General features: G+C 39.2%; 1 protein-coding gene across 1 annotated transcript in view; it reads right to left on the bottom strand.

Annotated features, from left to right (window-relative positions):
• CPB2 (carboxypeptidase B2) overlaps nt 1-20,789 on the bottom strand; it is a 61,222-nt gene that overhangs the window by 25,379 nt on the left and 15,054 nt on the right. The window contains exons 4-8 of the mRNA XM_040622866.1: nt 10,555-10,630; nt 8,298-8,422; nt 6,673-6,781; nt 3,136-3,237; nt 752-856 (exon numbers count right to left, since the gene is read on the bottom strand). Coding sequence (XP_040478800.1) covers nt 752-856; nt 3,136-3,237; nt 6,673-6,781; nt 8,298-8,422; nt 10,555-10,630 — 517 coding nt within the window. The remainder of the gene's footprint in view (nt 1-751; nt 857-3,135; nt 3,238-6,672; nt 6,782-8,297; nt 8,423-10,554; nt 10,631-20,789) is intronic.

Here is a 20,789-nt window from a genome sequence, read left to right as displayed (position 1 = left end):
GAAATGTTTTTACCTTTGATGTACCTCATTTGTTAAGACAGATCAATCTAAGTGACTATCTTTTAATTTTTTAAAACAAATCTGTTTTGTATAGTTGTATACCTGTGAACACAGGGACAAGAACCATTATCAGAAGGACATGTATTTTAAGTTATTCTTCCAGTGGTAAAGGCTCTTTGTATAAATCAATAGAGAACATTTATGCCCATTTTATAGGACCTGAAGCATAATTTTTATGCTTTCATTTATTATAGAGGTTTATAGTCATTATAATTTTTATTTTTATGCCATACTCTTTGTCTTATATATGGATTTTTTTTGCTGCCAAGACCTTCTTCAGGGACAAAGTCCCCCATTATAACATATGAGAAAATATGATCTGCTCTGTAATGTTGTACTTCATGTTCAATTTCCAAGGGCAGACTATGGCCCTTAGTAAACACATTACAATTGCAAAATATTTCTTGTTTATTTTCCAGCATTTAGCCTTAGCCAGAAACATAGGAAGGAAAAGGACAATCTTTAGGGTGATTTAAATGCTTGACGTTATGGTTCTCAAACTTAATATGCCCAGAAGTCACCCAGGTAGCTTATGAAAATTGTAGAATACCAAACCTCCCCACCAGAGAGTTTGAGAATTCTAGGAAGTGACCTGGGGAAATGCATTTAATAAACAGTCCAGTCAATTCTGCACATGTTGACTTAGGCCACACATTGAGAAACTCTGGCTTAAGAGAATGTAAATACTTACATGGTTTATGAACCACAAGCAGAAAGCAGGAGAGATCCATTCTCTGGCATGGATTCCGCAGTCGATCCATATGGCATTTTTGGCTGTTTGTCCTTTTTTAGAAACCTGTCCAAAGAAACCAACAATAACAAGAAGCTTCGGGATAATACTTCCATTTATCTACTGCTTATATTTAATTCTTGCAACAAATCTGTGAAACACACTTTATTCTCTGCATTCCTTTGAGGGTTTTCAAGGGACGTTAAAAGCTGGTGAGATTAAAAGATGCTAGTTAAGGTCACATAGCTGGTGAGAGTCAGGACTGAGGTTTGCACTCAGGACTTTTGATTTAGAGCCCCCTTTGTTCCTCCACAATTACTTAGTCATACCAGAGCTGCATGTGGAAGTGTAGAATTAAAGACCAGAGCACTAGTACTTCAGGCTGTATCTTGACACTTTGTGAGGTAAGTAGGTATATGTAGCGTGGGCAGCTTTCTATAGGAGACCAGAACAAAGAAAGGTTTGGGGAGGGGAAGCCAGTGGTGCTGAAAATAAACTTGGGTTCCCTCACCGTTTTCCCTAGGGTGCATACTTTTTAGGTATAGACTATTTCCCCATTTCACACAGAAAGAAGCACACATCTAAGTCCACACAAACTTATTACCACCAAGTCTGGGGACAGAAGCCTTGTTCTGATTCATGGTGTGGGGAGCTAATGCAAGCTGCCAATTCTGGAATAAGAACTCCTAATCTGTCCTCAGTGATAGACTTTGGAGTCTCCAGAAGTGTCCTCAAAAACACCTCCAAACAAAATGAATCATGGTTCCTTTGCTTTTAAAAGTTAGTCAACACATAAAAAAATCTTTAAAAAAAAAAAAGTTAGTCAACACAATTAGGGTATGGAAGGGAGGGAGAAGAGTGTTATAAAATTAAACAAATATGTGGAGTTGAAATTCCCAAACAAGAAAAGGAGAGCGTTAAATTTGTATTGTCATTCTCCAGCCCTCAAGGAAGTTTGTTCTTAACTAATCTGGAGCTGGTGATAATCCAGTAAGAAAGCAAGGGAGAAAGTCAAAGGGCATTAGCTTCAAAGAATGAAATAATACACAGAGGAGAACTGTCTGGCTGATTTAATTTACTCAATTTAAAAGAAAATCTTGAGTTGTCTGGACTAGTCGCCTGACTCAATTTTTTGTCTAATGGTGCCAAGCAAACTCTCTTGGTACTGGTCCTGACACTGGAAAGATGAAGGAACCCCAGAGACTCCCATCATGTGTACGTCCTTGGTCAAGTAAGACTGAGACTAAGGCACACAGGAAGCATGATCTTCCAATGTGTAAATCTGAGTCCCAGAAACACAAGTTCTGAAGAGTACATACAATATGGCTGAAAGCAAATGTCAAGGGTGGGTAGACCACAATTGCATGGATCCAATTTGATGGACCAACTCAGCTGTCAAGAGGACCCTATGTTTCATATGTCTACCTTGAGTTTGCACTGCAGGTTCTTGTCAAAACAGATGAAAACCCAGAAACCCCAACTCAAAATCTTATCTTTGGATGACTAAGAGCATCACTGCTCACAATTTAGATAGATAATGTTGGAAAACTATATGTAAATTAAATGTTATTAAATCAAATGTATTTTTCTGATGCTTACTTATTTTTTTAGAACTTCTTTCTAATTATTGGGAGGGGGCGGGGGGAACTGCTAAAAAAAAAAAAAGAAATGCGGAACTAGAAATTAACAACAGGAATTAGTATGGTTTCATGGCTCCCGAAAATTCTTTCTTTGGCCATATTCACATATCTTAACTAAGGCCAATTTACTCAACTAAAAATAAATAGCCAAATGGACACGGATTGTGGCAGAAGCTATCATTTCAGCCCTATTGCCAAGGGCCCAACACAGCCCTGGTTCCTACCCGTCCCTGGTTTGGTTGTTCACTGTTTCTTTGGTTCCAAAAACTACATCAGTATCAGTGTTTGTCTAACAACAGATTCCTCTCCATTCCCCCCCCCCCCATGTAAGCCAGTCAGAGGTGGTGGTGGTGGTAGTGAGTAAATAAAGTACTTGAAAAATAATCCAGATGGCTCCCCTCCTTCTATGAAGGTAGCCGCCAAAGTTCAGGAAGGTTAAATAGCTTATCTATGTCCCATAAACAAAGACAGAGTAGATTCTAAAAATAAGGTTTTCACTCTCAAAACAGCACTGCATTAGTAAAGGAAAGAATACAAAAGCAATAACCAATCCCCAAGGAGCTAAATATTAAAATTGAGAAACACATGTAATGCAAATATTTTCATAGCTCAAAGGAAAAAAAAAATCCAAGTTACAATAAGCAGCAGTGGAGAATTAACACATTCTCCAAAGTTGAGAGATCAATAATTCTCCCCACAACACACCTTTAAAACATAAAGTGGGTACTTCTCATATGAGGATCCAATGTGGATTTTTTCAAGCAAATCAGGACGGTTCTCAGTTATAGCGTCCATCCAAAAATAGATCTGTCAAATCAGAAACCAACAGTTAGTCACAGAGCAAGTTCAAAGCATTTTCTTGGCCAAAGGAAGCAGACAACTTCTTCAAGGCAAGGGGATCCCTTTAAAACCTTTGCACAAACAAAGAGTGAGGAACCAAAGCAGTTGTGGCCAGTGTTTCTTCTGCTGTTTAGGAAAATCAATAAAATTAAAGTTCTCAAAAGTATCAAGGTTTAGAGAAAGAGTAGAAAAGTACTAAGAAATTTATGACAAAGCAGGGAAAATTAATCTTTAGAGTATATTTCTTGAAAGTTATTTTTAAAGGTTCATCACATTGAATTGTCTGCCTCCGTGTGTGAAATCCTCTTTACCATTCATTCTGAGTTCACATTTCTATGGGACTTTCCTTTTTTTTTTTTTTTAATATTCACTTTTCAAGAGTGACCTAAGGAAGTGCTGGGCACTATCTTTGTACAGGATAAATATCAGTGCCATTGTTTCCCACTAGAGACCTGTGTAGTCACAACAAGAAGTGTAAAATGAGAGAAGGCAATAAACTTCCCCTCAGAAGGTTTGGAGGAAAAATATTTTCTTTGTCTGAGAAGTTTGATTTAGAACCTTTCTCCGGGTCAGAAGTCTGGTGGTACTGGTGATTCTATCAAGATTACAATGGAAGGAAAAAACAAAACCTCCTGGCCCTGACTTTAGGCTAGTGTCCACTTCAAAGCAGGGTTTGAATGATGGAATTCAGTCATGTTGTAATGGAGACCAACTTCTCAAGGGCCATATTTGTACTTTTATACCTTCTGAAATGGGAATGACCAACCCTTAGCCTTATCTCTGGGACCTTATCAAGAGGTAATTTCAAACAGCAATCCTAGCTGATGGAAACTAGAGCACCATTTGCCCACAGATCCTCTGAGAGTAGTATCACCAGGGTGAGTGGTTGTCCAGTGCTGAGAATTAAGATGCTCTTGGGAAGGCCTACCTGTCACCAAATACCAATGCTGTCAGTGTCTGAGGTGCTGGGCATCCAACCATCAGAGGTTTCCTCATTGGGCCTCTGTTTACCACGTTACTCTTCTAAGGCATGAGTACATCTGAGAGAACTACGACATGAGATTATCTTGTGTCACAGTATTAATGGTTCAGTAGATTTCCTTCAACTGTGGAGGCTGTGTTGAATGAAGGCTGCTTTACAGAAAGCTTGATTCATTTCATAATCTAATCTGGGGTAATGAAGGTAACATCCTTAATGACTCTCTTCTTTGGCTATTTGTTTTAAGAAGTATATATATATATTTTTGTCATTTGTTTTTCTCCCTACAGTGGATTAAGACTTCCTAGCAAGAATCAATGACAAAAGAACCCCTCTTGCCCACCAGGTGACCTTGAGGTGAGGGCTGAAGGAGAGATCAATGCTGAAGGGGAAGGGAGGACTTGGTGGAATTTTCTGAGAGCAAGAAACCTAAGGATTGAGGGTGGGAGGGAGGAGAGGTCCAAAATGTATTCTGCAATGTCATTGTTACAAACTGAATTGTGTTCCCCTCCAAATTCACATATTGAAGCTCTAACCCCCTGTAGCTTAGAATGTGACTGTATTTGAAGATAGAGCCTTTAAAGAGGTAATTATGTTAACATGAGGCTGTTAGTGTTGGCCCTAATCCAACCTGACTGGTATCCTCATAACAAGTGGAGATTAGGACATAAACATACACAGAAAAACCAGGGATGTGCACACAGAGAGAAGGGCATGGGAGGACACAGCGAGAAGACAGCCATCTGCAAGTCAAGGAAAGACGCCTCAGGAGAAACCCAGCCTGCTGTCAACTTGACTGCACACTTCCAGCCTCCAGAGCTCTGAGAGAATACATTTCTGGGGTCTAAGTTGCCCAGTCTGTGACACCTTGTTACGGAGGACTAACACAGTCATGTCTTTTTTTTTTTTTCTTCCCCCTCCTGTGTCTTTCCAGCTCTGTCCTGGAGAGAAGGTAAGAAAAAGTAACCTTGAACAAAATAATGAAAAAATATTTCAAAAATATTTAAAAGTACTTCTTCTTAAGACACCCCCCCCTTTCCACCAAATTCAACACAGCAGTGACACATTTATCTTGCCCATTTTGCAAATCACACCGACCGAGGTTCTCAACTGCTGGGCATCAAGTTTGTTTCTGCACAGCTGGTGATGGACACTGGAGGGAAGAGGTCTCAGCAGAATAGAGACAAGGGAGGAGAGAAAAAGGAGCAGGATGCAATTTTAAGCTCCGCATCAATCAGCCAGGCACATTGATTCTAGAAGCAGGCTGAGTTCTGGTTTAACTAACTGGAAAGGAACAGATGCTTTTTTTTTTTTTTTAAGATTTTATTTATTTATTCGACAGAGATAGAGACAGCCAGCGAGAGAGGGAACACAAGCAGGGGGAGTGGGAGAGGAAGAAGCAGGCTCATAGCGGAGGAGCCTGATGTGGGGCTCGATCCCATAACGCCGGGATCACACCCTGAGCTGAAGGCAGACGCTCAACCACTGTGCCACCCAGGCGCCCTGGAACAAATGCTTTTGAAGATTAAATAGAAAATTGATTCTTACTTCTTAAGTCTTAGATGTCTTAAAAACATGGATATGGTCCTTAACAGTTTCTGGGCACCTAGCCAAAGATGATAAAAATACTTCTATTAAGCAACAGAGCAGCATACTCCATGAAAGAAAAAAAGGTATCGAGGGATTTTTATTACTTGGAGGATACTATATAAAAAAAGAAAGTCCTCCAAAGAGTTTACCCTTTCAACTAACAAATATGGGGATATGGTTCTTAGAGTATCACATGAAAGCTTACTCCAGTCAACTGAGCCCCAGTATCTTTTTCAGGTTCCCTCTAGGAAAATTAGAACCTGTAAGTATTGATAGAAAAAAAAAAATCAACTTTTTGATTAAGGTACAGGTGGTGAAAGAATAAAATACAGGTGGTGTTATTATTATTACTATTAGTTTAAATAGATTACTCCTAAGGGGAATAAAATGTTTGCAGTGTACTAAATATAAGCGAATAAATTCCTTTAATTCAGTGAGATAATGTTGCCATTATTCAGTAAGAGTACAATCAGGGTAATGGTCCAGAGAGACATGATTAATTAGATTGTTAATTTTTTTGTGGCAGTTTCATTATGAAGGCCCTACTTTTTATTTCCTGTGATTCCTTAGCACGCAGTATTACTCCTAACAGTGGGAGATACTCACAGCTGTGGACAGACAGCCTGCTCAGAGACAGTTTACTAAATATGATGCAATCTTCTCAGGGAAGAGATCTACAAGAGGATAAGTTAACGCCATATAATCAACCTAATCGTGATTTTTTTTTTTTACCCTCTTCCACTACTTATGTTTCTTTAATAATATCCCATGGTTGAAATGGCAATGCTAATTAAATGAAAACAGTAATTTTGGAGAGAAACGTAATGGCTTACTTCATTTAGTGGGTGATACCGTTCGTAGTATGAGGAGGAAGTCCGGGGGATGACCGTGTCATTGAGAGTTTGCTCTTGGATAAGATCTCTCACTTCTTCCACCAAGATTCTGGGGACAAAACAGAGGGAGAGCTGATTTCCAAACAGGACTTCTATTTTCCCATTGCCCACTGCAGGCACAACAGGTGAGCATGGGGAAAAATCATGGAGAAATCTAACAAGCAAAAGTTCATCAAGGTGTAAACAATAACCCCGAACATTGTAGTAAGCTGAAATTCATCAGTCTTCTGGTGGAGCCCACGTGGGTGCTGGAGAGAAAGTGGCTCCTATCCCGTATGTTTTGAGGGCCTCCAAAAACTCACCCTTTTCCCACCATTACCAACATTCCTTGATTGTGATTCATCAGTGTCTTTAACATATAGTTTAATGGACAACTTTCTTAAATCCAGAGTTATTATCTTAAATCCAGTTGTTATTATTCTGTTTTCAGTTAAGGACGGAGGAGAAGCAGAAAGCCTTTACTTTTTGTTTTTCATTTTGACAATCATTGACCTATACCAGATAGCTGCATAGCCAAAGATGATCAAATCTCTAGAGAAACAGAAGCACAGGGAAAGGGAAGGTACCGGCAAGTCATCTTGTTTAATTCTCTTGAGAAGTACCACCTTGTTAACTAGGCAAACGTTTTAACTGAATTAAGCTGTTCCTTCACACAGGATGAACAGTTTGAAAGTTAGCTATTATTTTAATATCATTTTCCATTTTTTTTTAGGCCAACAGATGAGAAGCCAAGGCTTTGACATCTGAAGTGTCTGAGTTCAACTCTTAACTCTGCTACCTTCTATGTGCTATGATCTTGTGAAATTCCTTTGTGTATATGAAACATTTTTCCGTCTGCATAATGAGGATAGTATCTATCCCACAGAGTTAAAGTAGAGTTAAATGAAGCAATGTATCGAAAGGCTCAGCACAGCTCCTGGAAGTCAGTAAACACCTATAACATATCATTAATAATTATCATAGTGTATTATCCAAAGGCTGCCCATTGATACGCAGAAGGGAGCATGGTTTCCAGGAGGTGCTAGGGTAGCCGGAGGAAGACCGGCTCTTGGGCAGTGGATGCCGGAAGGAGACATTGGACAGGAGAGTCCAAGAGGGAGGGGACACGGAGTATGAACAGAAGTTGACTCTGATACAATGTTTAGTTCAGGGCCAGACATTGAGGAAAGTTCACTGCCTTGTGAAGCAAGGAAGGAAGCAAAATACCCTTTAGCAGCTGCTTTTTCAAGAGATACCACAAAACCTACTAAGGAGAATGACAATTTTGCTCCCCAGGTCTAGGCACAGAGTAGAGGAAGGAATAAGGAGGAACTCTAAGAGGCTCGCCAGATCCCTGAGTCTGAGGCATTTTCATATAAGGGACCTAGGTCATGAGAGGTTAAACCAATTGTCGAAGGTCGCAGAGCGAGTCACTTGGGCTTCATCACCAACCCACTTCAGAGATTTCCATGTTGCCATGTTCAAAAGCAGTGTTTATTTTTCCAGGAAGCAATTACACCGTCTGCTCATAAAATGCATCAAAGGTGCTTATAAGGGTTACTCAGTAAACATTGAATGGTGCCTACCTGAATAGGATCGCGCTGTCATGTAAATGGGCTTTCACACTGTTTGCATCAGACGCATTCACAAAAAAATGGACTTCTTTCTGCTTCTTAATAAGTTCAGGGGTTACTGGCTGCCAGAGAACAATCTGCATTTTCAAAGGGGAAAAAAATGACAACAAAAACAGTTGTTCACATCATTCTCATCTGTGGCTAAAGCCACAGGGTGTGTCGATAGGAGAAACGAAAAAGACATTTCCTGGCCGCTGGTCACCAGTCACCATTCACACATGTGGCAGTGTAAACATTTATTTTGCAGGGGGCTTGTTTTATTCTTCGCTGCAACTGCAGTTGCTAAAGAGGGCCTGGGCCATACAAGGCACTCCAAAGATATTTGGCGAGACAAGAATAAATGAGTGAATGAATATATTTATGACCCAACTATAAAGCTGGCTGTGTATGTCAGATGTGTAAAGGAGAAATGAAATTCTGTCTGACAGAAAGTTAATTAAGTGTTGATATTCTTTAATAAAAATTCCATGTCTTGATATTATTATCCTGTTGGTATTCCTTTTCTTTAATCTAATTATGGACTTTGGGCAACGCCTTCCAATAATATTTACATTTTTTTTTCTATTTTACCAGGCTTTTTCCAAGCACTTTCATACCCATTTCCTTTGACCATTATAATTACACTTTGTTACAGGCTAGGCAGGTGTTATTATTTTCACTGTTATTATTTCATTGGAAATAATGAAGAAGTGAATGCTCATAGCCAATTTGTCTAAAATCATACACGTAGGAAGTGGCAGAACAAGAACTCTGATGCTTCCTCTGGTGGTATGGCCTCTGCCGTCGGGAGGTGGCCATGAAAACTCACCACCCATTTCTCCTGTTCAGAGGAGCATAGTTGAAGGGCCTTCCCAGCCCCTGCCCCTCTTGATCCACTAGAGACTGAGGCCGAGCTGCCCCAGGGCTGCAGTCAGCCACTGACTGAGCACTGAGGGCATATTCTTGCAGGCTGATTTCTGCAAGATATGGGTTCCTTCTTCCAGGTGGCTTTGGCTTAAGGACTCACCACTGGTCTAGCCAAACCTTCATCAGAACTGCCCTCAGGCTAGAGAGTCTCCATTTTTTGCTCAAGCGTCAGAGCTGCATCATGGTCTGAAAGTGCCCCCTACCATCTCTAGTTTCCTCCTCTTCATCCATCACAAGCATCCCCCCCTAGTCCATCCCTGGCATCTTTAATCTGGTTTTGATGTCTGCTTCTTAAAGAACCTTCACTGACAAATAGGGAGCCATCAGTTTTCTACCATGACATTTTATATCTCTGGTCAGCTTTCTACACCTTAAGCATTTGGAGGAGATGGGTCCCAGGCATGAAGATTTTAATAAATGTTCCCTTGTGGTTTTGATACTTATTCCTTTTACAAACCATTGTTCTATAAGCAAAGTTCTATTGGACTTCTGTTATCACAACATCTTTGTAAGTACAAACTTTCATTCCCAAAGTACTATTATTATGAAATTGGCTGATAAGTCAATGGCACAAATGAAGAAGTTTTGATTTTAGCAACCAGCAAAATCATGTGATGATGGGAAGGGGGAGTAGGCTATAAGGAAAGGGGTTTAAGGGCGCCTGGGTGGCTCAGTCAGTTTAAGGGTCCGACTCTTGACTTTGGCTCAGGTTGTGATCTCAGGGTCGTGAGATCGAGCCTTCCATCATGCTCCTTGCTGGGCATGGAGTCTGCTTAAGATTCTCTACCTCTGCCCCTCCCCTCCCCTCCCCTCTGCTTGTTCTCACCCTATCTCAAAAAAAAAAGGGGGGGGTTATACCAGCTGTATGTAATTCAGACAACATATGAGAGAACATGGTGCACAAAATTTACACCTAGTGAAGCTAATGTACAGCTGATCCTTCAGGACTGTGGGGGTTAGGGGCGCCAACTCCCATGCAGTTGAAAATCTGCATATAACTCTTGACTTCCCCCAAACTTAACTACCAATAGCTCACTGTTACCTGGAGCCTTACTGATACCATAAACAGCTGATGAACATGTATTTCATGGGTTATATGTATTATATACTGTATTCTTATAATAAAATAAACTAGGGAAAAGAAAATGTTATTAAGAAAATCTAAGGGAAATACGTTTACAGTACTTATACTGTATATCTCAAAACCAACCAACCAACCAACAAACAACTGTGTGTAAGTGGATCCCCACAGTTCAAACCAGTGTTATTCAAGGGTCATCTGTAAAGATGAAGGAGAAATTACCTCGTATGTTGTAGTAAGATTCTGCAGAATGTGAACTTGCCTGGAGGTTCTAGGAATAGCAGATAAAACCTGGCCACTGGAAAAAAATAAAACAGAATTTTGATGCTAAATAAAAAAGTGAAAATGAGATGAATTATACTGGGAGGGGCTCCTAGGGAATTGTGAAAAGGAAACAAACTAAATCGTAAGAGGATCTTGCTACAGACTGAGTGTTCAAAAGAGAACATATACTTTCTCATTCTTTCTGCTCCTGAGCACCTGCCAAATCACTAACTCTCTTGAATGGGAGTCCTTCCTTCCTTCTTCTCCTCTGTGTGCCTGTGCATGCCTGGGTGTGTTTAATTTTAAAAATTAAATATTTGATGCATGAGGGAATATTTATGTTAACATTCACTGATTACATAATGAAACAAATGCCTGGGAACCCGTTACGCCACTTAAGAAACCCAACGTTATTAGGTGTCCTTGCAGCTCCTTGTGGCCTTGTCCCCATTCTGTGTCCCTGCCCCATCCCCAAAGGTATCCACTACCCTACATTTGCACTTTGCTCATTCCCTTACTTTTCCTCAATAGTATGGATTCTTAAATAGATGTATGGATTCTTGAATGTGTAGATTCTTTTTTTTTAAGATTTTATTTATTTATTTGACAGAGATAGAGACAGCCAGCGAGAGAGGGAACACAAGCAGGGGGAGTGGGAGAGGAAGAAGCAGGCTCATAGCGGAGGAGCCTGATGTGGGGCTCGATCCCATAACGCCGGGATCACACCCTGAGCCGAAGGCAGACGCTCAACCGCTGTGCCACCCAGGGGCCCCTTGAATGTGTACATTCTTAAGATACCCTTAGATTTGCTTGATTTAACTCTATAAAAATGGTGTACTATATGTATCCTTCTAGATCTTATTTTTCTCACTCAACATTGTATTTTCAAGTTTATCATCTGTGTTGAGGAATGTAGCCATAGTCTACATGTGCTGGAATTTGTCTACAAGTGGAATTGCTATTTCTTGGAGGTACACACATTTTAATTTTATAGAATAGTACCAAATTATTTCTCAAACTTTTTACACCAGTTTATAATTTCAGCAGTAGTGGAAATGATTTCCTATCGCTCCTCCTCCTTGCTATCACTTGATGCTGCCTGACTTTTTAATTTTTCCAATTGAATGTTTGAATTGCAATGGAATCTTTAATGCAATTTTAATTTTAATTTTCTGACTTACTAATGAAGTGCAATTATTTCCATTCAATTATTTTTTGTGACAATCGACTAGTAGAATTTCTTTTTATAATCTGGATACTAACCCTTCGTCAGTTAAGTGTATTGAAAATATTTTGTACCAGTTTGTTTCTCTTTTCTCTGTCTTTACGATGTATTTTTATCCATCATTTCCTTCTAGGTTTGTGCTTTACTGTGTGTTAAGAACTCTTTCCCAATCCCTAGGTCTTAAAGATATTCTCTTATATTTTTTTTGTCTTTCTTCTTTTTTTAATTTAAATTTCAGTATCGTTAACATACAGTGTTGTATTAGTTTCAAGTGTATAATACAGTGATTCAACAATTCTATACATTACTCGGCACTCGTCATGATAAATGTATTCTTAATTCACTTCACCTCTTTCACCCATTCCCTCTCCCACTTCTGCTTTGATAACCGTCAGTTTATTCTCTACAGTTAAGAGTCTGTTTCTTGGTTTTTCTCACTCTCTCTGTTTTCTTCCTTTGTTCATTTGTTTAAGTTCTACATATGAATGAAATCTACAGTATTTGTCCTTCTGATTGACTTATTTCACTTAGCATTATACTCTTTAGATTGATTCATGTTGTTGTAGATGGCAAGATTGGATTCTTTTTTATGTCTAAAAAAATTTTCCATTGTATATTGTATTCCGTATATAGTATGTATATTATATACACACAATATCTTCTTTATCCTTTTATCTATTGAGGGACACTTGGGCTGCTTCCATAATTTGGCTATTGTAAATAATGCTGCAGTAAACTTAAGGGTGCATACATCTTTTAGAATTAATGTTTTCGTATTCTTTGGGTAAATACATAGTGGGATTACTGGATCATATGGTAATTTTATTCTTAATTTTTTGAGGAACCTATGTACTGTTTTCCACAGTGGCTGCACCAGTTTGCATTCCCACCAATAGCACATGAGTGTTCCTTTTTTACCATATCCTCACCAACACTTGTTGTTATTATGTTTTTTATTTTAACCACTCTGACAGGTGTGAGGTGTTATCTCATTGTGGTTTTGATTTACATTTCCCTGATGATGAGTGATGTTGAACATTTTTTCAAGTGTCTGTATACCTTCTTTGGAGAAATGTCTGTTCATGTCTTCAACCATTTTTAATTGGATTATTTGGGGGGTTTCTTTGGGTTTCTATGTTTTTTGGTGTTGAGTTGTATAAGCTCTTTATATATTTCTGATACTGACCCTTTATCAGATATGTCATTTGCAAATATCTTCTCCTATTCAGTAGGTTGTCTTTTAGTTTTGTCTTTTGTTTTTATTATTTAAGTTTTTAAATCTATTTGAAAATCATTTGTGTAAAGAAAGACTTGAGTGTAAAGAAAGACTTGAGTTCCTTTTTTTCTTCTTAGCCTCATTTGTTAATCATTAATACTTTCCCCAGAGATCAGCTATGCCAATTCTGCCATGTATAAGTTTTCATACTCTTTGGTAGAGACAATGCTGGTTCATCCCATCAGTTTTCGTTTCTGGGGATACACAAAAAACTGCATTTCCCAGCCTTCCACATGGTTGTGTTGAGACCACGTGCCTGAGTTCTCAACAATGGGAATGTGTGAGGGAGCGATGTGCCACAGTTAGGAGCAGGTGGGAGTCTTCATGTGCTATGTGCTCTTTTACCCTGGAGCTGGAAGGAAAGAACCCCAAGGAGTTGCAATAGGGAGGCAGCCCAGATCTCCAAGTTGGAGGAGAGGATGAGGGAGAGCCGAATGATTTCATTAATTGGTGAAGGGAGTGAGAAAAAAAGCCTTGTTGTGGCAAGTAAAGCTATTTCAGGAAGCATTAGTTATACAGCATAATCAAGGATTACCCTTATTGATGTGGTGTGGTCCATTTCTTGGATCTCTTTTATGTTCCATGGATTTACTTGTCTATCCTTGGGCTGATACCATTCTTCCGTGTGATTGTAGCTTCATATTAAACTTAACAACCTACAGGACAAGCTCCTGCTTCCCCTCTCCCTCATCTAGTTCTTTTTAGAGATTTTCTTGGTTTGACATTTTGCTTTTCCAAATAAATTTTAAAAATCAAAGAGGAAAAAATGAAACAAGATGAAACCAGAGAGGGAGACAAACCATAAGAGACTCTTAATCTTAGGAAATAAACTGAAGGTTGCTGGAGGGGAGGAGGGTGGGGGGATGGGGTGGCTGAGTGATAGACATTGGGGAGGGTATGTGTTGTGGTGATTGCTGTGTGTTGTGTAAGACTGATGAATCACAGACCTGTACTCGTGAAACAAATAATACATTATATGCTAATTAATTGAATTTAAATTTTAAAAATCAGCTCTTTATGTTCCATGAAAAAGCTTGGATTTTGATTAGTATTATTATAAATCAATAATTTGGGAGAATTGACATTCTCCTGATTCTGAGTCTCCATGTCATTAATACAACAGATTTGTCTACCAGTTTAGGCATTCTTTAATAACCTTCAAAAAAGTTTTATAATTTTATCATACAAATATTGAATATTTTTATTATATTTATTCTAGCAAATTTCTTTTTTCTTTTATAAATAGTGATTTTTAGTATTCCATCTCTTAGTTCTTCCTTGTTGAGGTATAGAAATGAAATAAATTTTTAGATATTAATTTTCTATCCAGGTCCCTTGGTAGTTTCGATCATTTCAATGTAGATTTTTTTTTCTTTACAAGAAATCATTACAATTGCACATACTAAATTTTGCTTCTTTCATTTCAATGCTTGTGGAATTTTTTTTCTTGCCTGACTGTATTGACTAGGACCTGCCATACAGTGTTGAATGGAAGTGGAAATAAAATGCATGATGCATAATTTTTAAGAAAAAGTTTGTAATGTTTTACCATCAGAATGCTTGTGGCAGGGTTTTGTAGGTGCCTTTTATCAGGGTAGAGAAATTTCTTTCTACTCTCTGCTATGAGTTTTTATGAGGAATGGATGTGGATTTTATCATATGTTTTTATGAGATGAGCACGGGGTTTTCTAGTTTCATCTCTTAATGTGATGAATTACATCAATAGATTCTTTTTTAAGATGACACCTGGTTTAATTTGTTTTCTCACCTTTGCTTTGTCGTATTTCTTTCTACCTTATAATGCTTGCTAGGGCCCTAAGGGATGCTTAGCAATTCTTGCAGAGCCAAGGCAATAGATTAGTGTGAATCAATATGGATTGACTTTATTTTTACATACCACCTAATCAGAAAGGAAAGAATTTCTTAATAAATTTTCTCATCCTTGCAGCTTTCTATCCATTTTTGCAGGTGAGAGAGATTTGGATAAATAGAGAATGGAAGCAGTGAGGTGAGGAATTATAGATATATGCGGAATCTGTTAACAGCAATGGCATTCTTAAATTTCTAGTCTACTTCTGAGTAACTATTTTATGTAAGTTAAAATTAGGTTATATTGGTGGCATTTGCCAGAGGGAGACCATTTTTTAACTTAAAGAAGTTTTTCTTATATTTTTAGACAAATATTATCTTTGAAATGTGGGATAAACATATTTTTTTAATTACAAAGAAAATGTTTTGCTCTTTCCTAATCTTAGCAGGTGTTGGGTGGTTCAGCAAGTTAAGAGTCTGCCTTGGGCTCAGGTCATGATCTCAGGGTCCTGGGACCGAGCTCCACATTGGGATCCCTGCTCAGCTGGGGGGCCTGCTTCTCCCTCTTCCACTGTTCCTTGCCCCTGCTCATGCTGTCCCTCTCTCTCTCTCTCTCTCAAATAAATAAATAAATAAATAAAATCTTTTTTAAAAATTAAAAAAAAAATAAAACTAATCTTAGACTTTGGGGTGCCTGGGTGGCTCAGTTGGTTGAGCATCCAACTCTTTGATTTTGGCTCAGGTCATGATCTCAGGGTTGTGGGATTGATCCTCGCATCAGGCTCTGCACTGGGCATGGAGCCTGCTTGAGATTCTCTCTCTCCCTCTGCCCCTCACTCCCCCTGCTCATGCTGTCTCTCTCTCTCTCTCTCTCTCTCTCTCTCTCTCAAAAACAAAAACAAAACAAGAACAAAACAAAACTAATCTTAGATTTTGCTTTTAGTCAAGATGGAGAAACAAGGACTAGGTTTACTCTCCTGACAGAAATAAATAAAAAACTGGAATGAATTCATTCTATAGATAGATAGATAGATATAGATATAGATACAGATACAGATATATCTCACAATGTACTTAATAAATTGAATATCAGCAATATGATGATTAGATATAACATTGTATCCTAGATTAGATCCTGAAACAGAAAAAGGACATTAGGGGAAAAACTGATGAAATCCAAATAAAGTCTGGAGGTTAGGTAATAGTAATAGTGTTAACAATGTTGGATTTTTAGTTTTGACAAATATAACATGGTAATATAAGACACTAACAGTAGGGGAAACTGAGTGAAAGAGTATTCAGGAACTTTCTGTAATATCTTGTGACTTTTCTGTAAATCTAAAAATATTCCAAATAAAATTTTTACTTAAAAAATGTAACAAGAGCTCTGGAAGTACAAAAGAGGTTATGACAACTTATGCCTGTCATTATTAGCAAAGGCTTTATGGAAGAGATGTTTGGGTAAAGTAGAGTATGGAAAGGCCCTGTGGCAGGAGACAAAAAGGCACTGCTGGGGAAATAGCAAGCTGTTCCTTGTTGCCAAGTGTAGGATAGGATAGTTGCTAAACAGAAATTAACTGGAAAACTTGTTTTAGTCCTTGTCTAGAGAAGGTTTTGAATGCACATTGAGAAATCTGGTCTTTATCTTGTAGGCAGTTAGGAGTTAGGAAAAAGACATTTCTTGTGATTTATAAGAATAACTGACAGCAGAGTGGAGGGTGGTTTTATTTAAGAAATCCTGATTAAAAGATTTAAATTCTGGAAATAAGCCTATGGAGACTTGATTTTCAGAAGGGGGAAAAGACTGGCTCACAGGAAAAAGAGACTGGGAAATTTTACGTCAATCCCTGGTAGAGTTTTAGTGTATGCTATTCAATCGGTACTTGAGGAAGTATGTTCCAGTGGAGGTGCTGCAGGACCATTAATAGTAACAATACCTGGAAACCACACGAATGCTTCTCAGTAACAGAGTTGTTGAAAGATAGTAATGTCTGCACATTCTGGAATGTTTTGTAGTCATTATAAAGAATGAGTTAGGTTTCGAAAAGTTAACTTGTGGGAGATTTACAAGACGTTCTAAAGAAGCAAGATATGGAGAAGTCTATAAAATATTACCCCATTTTTGAGAGAAAAATAAATTAGAAAGAAAAAGGAAAATTACATGTGTTAAATGCAGGAGAAAAGTGATGAATGAATAAGCAGCACATAGTTAACGTTGATTTGGATGGTGGGGGATGGCAATTGAAAGACTGGGTGGGTGAGAGAAGTGGGGGAAGAAGTTCCAATAGGAGATCAGATATTCAATGAATGTATAATTACACAAGGGTGTATATAAATGTATAAAGAAACACAGGAAAGAATGATTACCAAAATGTTAGTGATGTTTTCTCAGGGGGTGATGAAATTTCAGTGTTTTTCTCCCCAATTTTATGCCTTCCCACATTACTAATTAACCAAAAAGAACTCTTATTTAATCAGGGGAAAAACTATTAAAAAGTTACTCTTACTGTGAAAAAGCCACTGCCAAACTTCTTATACTGCTGAAGACACTTTTGCTAGAATATTCCTTGTTGTTTTCAAATGTTCTCTGAGCCCATCAGGGGAGTAGAGTGAATTTCTAGTATTTCATAGTATTTTCATTCTAACATGTCCTGTTCTAGAAATTTTTTTTTCTTTCACCATCTGCCATAATAGCTCTGACATTTCTAGTTCACTAAATGTAGGCCACTGTTTTCTCCAAGCTTCCAAAAAACATCATAGCAGCAATTAGCACCACCTCCCAAGGATCTAACTAGAATGTCAAATCCTGTATCTTGGGCGAGTGCACCTCTCTAAGGATATAGTCCCTCTCCTTTGTTAACATACTCAGCACTTGTACAGCCAGATTATGTCATGACTTAACCCTAGCTACCAGTTAGGAGGAGAGGTGGGAGTAGATTCTGAGGGCTGAAAGTAAGAGATGACATTACAGAACCCTGATAGCAATGGGGGTGATGAAATCATTGTATAATAGAAGCCAGGTGGCAATGTTTAATCATCCTTGACAAGTTGGGTCCAGAAGAACATGACCCATAGAAAGCTATAGAGGTAGTTAAGAGAACATAGAGTTCTCAGGGGCAAGATAAATGGCAGCCAACAAAAGTATTGCTCAATCTTTACAATCAAAATAAATTAAGGATGAATATGAGAGAAGCTAAGGACAGCTATCCCCATCAAGAGTTACAATCCACTGCCCAGTTTCCAGATACAGTTTCTTAGACCCAGTTCCTAGACCCAGAATCTTTTTCCTGAAGTGGGGAGGCAAGTCCCCACCAGGAAAGACCCTGCGACCTTATAGAAAGGGTATATGATCATGACTTCCTCTGTCCCTCCCCAAAGAAATCTATGAAAATGTACTCAGGAACTCTGCACACTGGAGAAAGGGAGAATACTCAATCATTCTGAGGTCTTTTGGATGCAGGGTCCAAGCTGACATTGACACCTGGAAGTCTGGAATCCTAGTCTAGGTCCAACTCTTGGTGGAGGCACTGGGTCCATGGACCCCCACTCCATGATCATTTCCCTGGTCCCCAAATGTAAAACTGACATGGACATACTTGGTAATTGGTAGGACCCACTCATCAGTTCCTTGCCTGTAAAAGAGCTATCATAGTGGGAAAAGCCAAAAGGTGAAACTGTGCCTCTTCACCCTCAGCCAGGAGAAGGGAAAAAAACCAAACAAACCAAAGCATTCTGGGGAAAATGGCAGATATTATGCCACCCTTAAAGACCTAAAGATGCGAGGATGGTGGTTTCCACTTTAAATTCATTAGTCTGGCTTTCACAAAAACAAGATGGGTCCTAGTGCACGGCAGTGTACAATCAGACTCTACCAAAGAGGAGCAAATTGTAGCCACTGTGCTCAGTGTGGTCTTGGCTGGGCAGAGGCTTAGGTATACAGTATTCATCTATTGAGCTGGTTGTCTCTATCAGAAAAAAAATCACAAACAATTCACATCCACTTGGTATAGTCTCCCATATATAGCTAGAATCTTGCTTCAACTTGAATTAATTTCTCCACTAATGAGCCTGTCTGGATATCCCAAGCTACTATATCAAGGACATCATGTGAATCTTGGATCAAATGAACAAGAAACACCAGGTGTGCCGGAGGTCTTGGTAAGGCACATGTGCTCCCAAGGTTGTGTGTGTGTGTGTGTGTGTGTGTGTGTGTGCCGGGGGTAATACTATAAAGATTGAGGGTACTGTTATACTAGAGAAATTTAAAGGTCTAGTGATCTGGGATAGGCTGGAAAATTCCCTCTAAAATAAAGGACAGAACTTCTATCTCTCCTGATGAAGAAAGGAGCCTAGTTCCTGGTAAGTCTCCTGGGTTCGGGATATACCTCACTTGGAAATACTGCTTCAACCCATTTATTGGGTGACATGAAAGACTATCATAAACTGTGATGGAGAGGCCCAGAGAAGAAAGGTTCAGGCTGTGGTACAAGAGGCCTGACACTTGGGCCATATGGCCTGGCAGGCCATACAGGATTGGAGGCATCTGTTGTGGGAAAAGATGCCACTTAGAGGTTTTGGCATGTCCCAATAGGAGAATCACAATGTAGACACCTACAGCAAGGCCATGACATCTGCAAAGAAGAATCATACACCTTTCAAAAAAACCAGTTCCTGACATGCTATTGGGCCCTGGTAGAAATGGAATGCCTGTCCGTGGGTAACAAGTGGTCATGGAGCCAGTCTCACCCATCATGAGCTGGGTTTTGTCATACTCACTATGGTAGACAGAATGATGGCTCCCTAAAATGTCCATGTCCTAATCCCTAGAACCTGTGAACCTGTTGCCTTACATGGTAAAAGTGACTTTGCAAATATAGTTATGTATTTTGAGATGGGATGATTATGTTGGATTATCTGAGTAAGCCCAATGATATTGCAAAGATCCCCAAAAGTGGAGAAGGGAGACAGAGAGAGAGAGGCAGAGGGAGATTTGGCCTAAGAATAGTTCAGAGTGATTCAGTGCAAAAAGGACTCAACCTGCCTTCACTGGCTTTGAAGATAAAGGGTGGAGTTGCAAGCCAAAGAATGAAGGTGGCCTCTAGAAACTGGAAAAAGCAAGGAAGGGATTTTCCCCTCAAAGCCTCTAGGGAAAAAACACAGTGGTGACTGACACTTTGATTTCAGCCCAGTGAGACCCATTTTTAATATTTAAACTACGGAAATGTAAGATAATAAATTTGTGCCGTTTTAAGACCCGACTTGTGCTAATTTGTTACAGTAGCAAGAGGAAACTAATACACTTGCCGTGTCATGAGGTTGGGCAGGCCAACCAGAACTCCATCATTAAACAGAGTGGTACATCTGGGATCAGGCACAGGTAGGATCTGAGGAGACAAGTGAGGTGCATGAGCAGGTGGCCCTTCCTCTCAACTCATACTGACACATGCCGCATGTGGAGGTCCCTTATGAGCAGCTAATGCAGGAGTGTAGCAGCCATGAGAACACACCTCTAAGATCTCCAACTGCAAGACACGTAATTGATGGAAGCTGTGCTTGAATTCTGTCCCTATGTTAGTGCTAAGGCCATATTATTCACTGGCTGCTTCCAGCTAATAACTGAGCATGGTGGGGATAACAAGGCAGGCTCATTACTGAAAGATGGGGGGCCCTTCTGGTGGATGACATTGGCCAAGAACCACCTTATCAACTTTGCAAAATCTTTCTTAGAATTGCACTACATCTAAGACCTTCCACCCTCCTTCCTTCCTTTTTTCCTCCACAAGGATTAAATCAGCATTGCAGTCTTATGTCTCTCCCCAGAGCCTCTTCTTGTCCCCACCTTATTTTTTCCTCTCAAGCATTTTTCTCAATACATGTCTTCCA

Source organism: Ursus maritimus, unplaced genomic scaffold (genome assembly GCF_017311325.1).
Source record: "Ursus maritimus isolate PB19 unplaced genomic scaffold, ASM1731132v1 scaffold_10, whole genome shotgun sequence".
Lineage (NCBI taxonomy): Eukaryota > Metazoa > Chordata > Mammalia > Carnivora > Ursidae > Ursus > Ursus maritimus.
The sequence above is the reverse complement of the archived record's forward strand: the minus strand, read 5'-3'. Positions and strand labels throughout refer to the sequence as shown.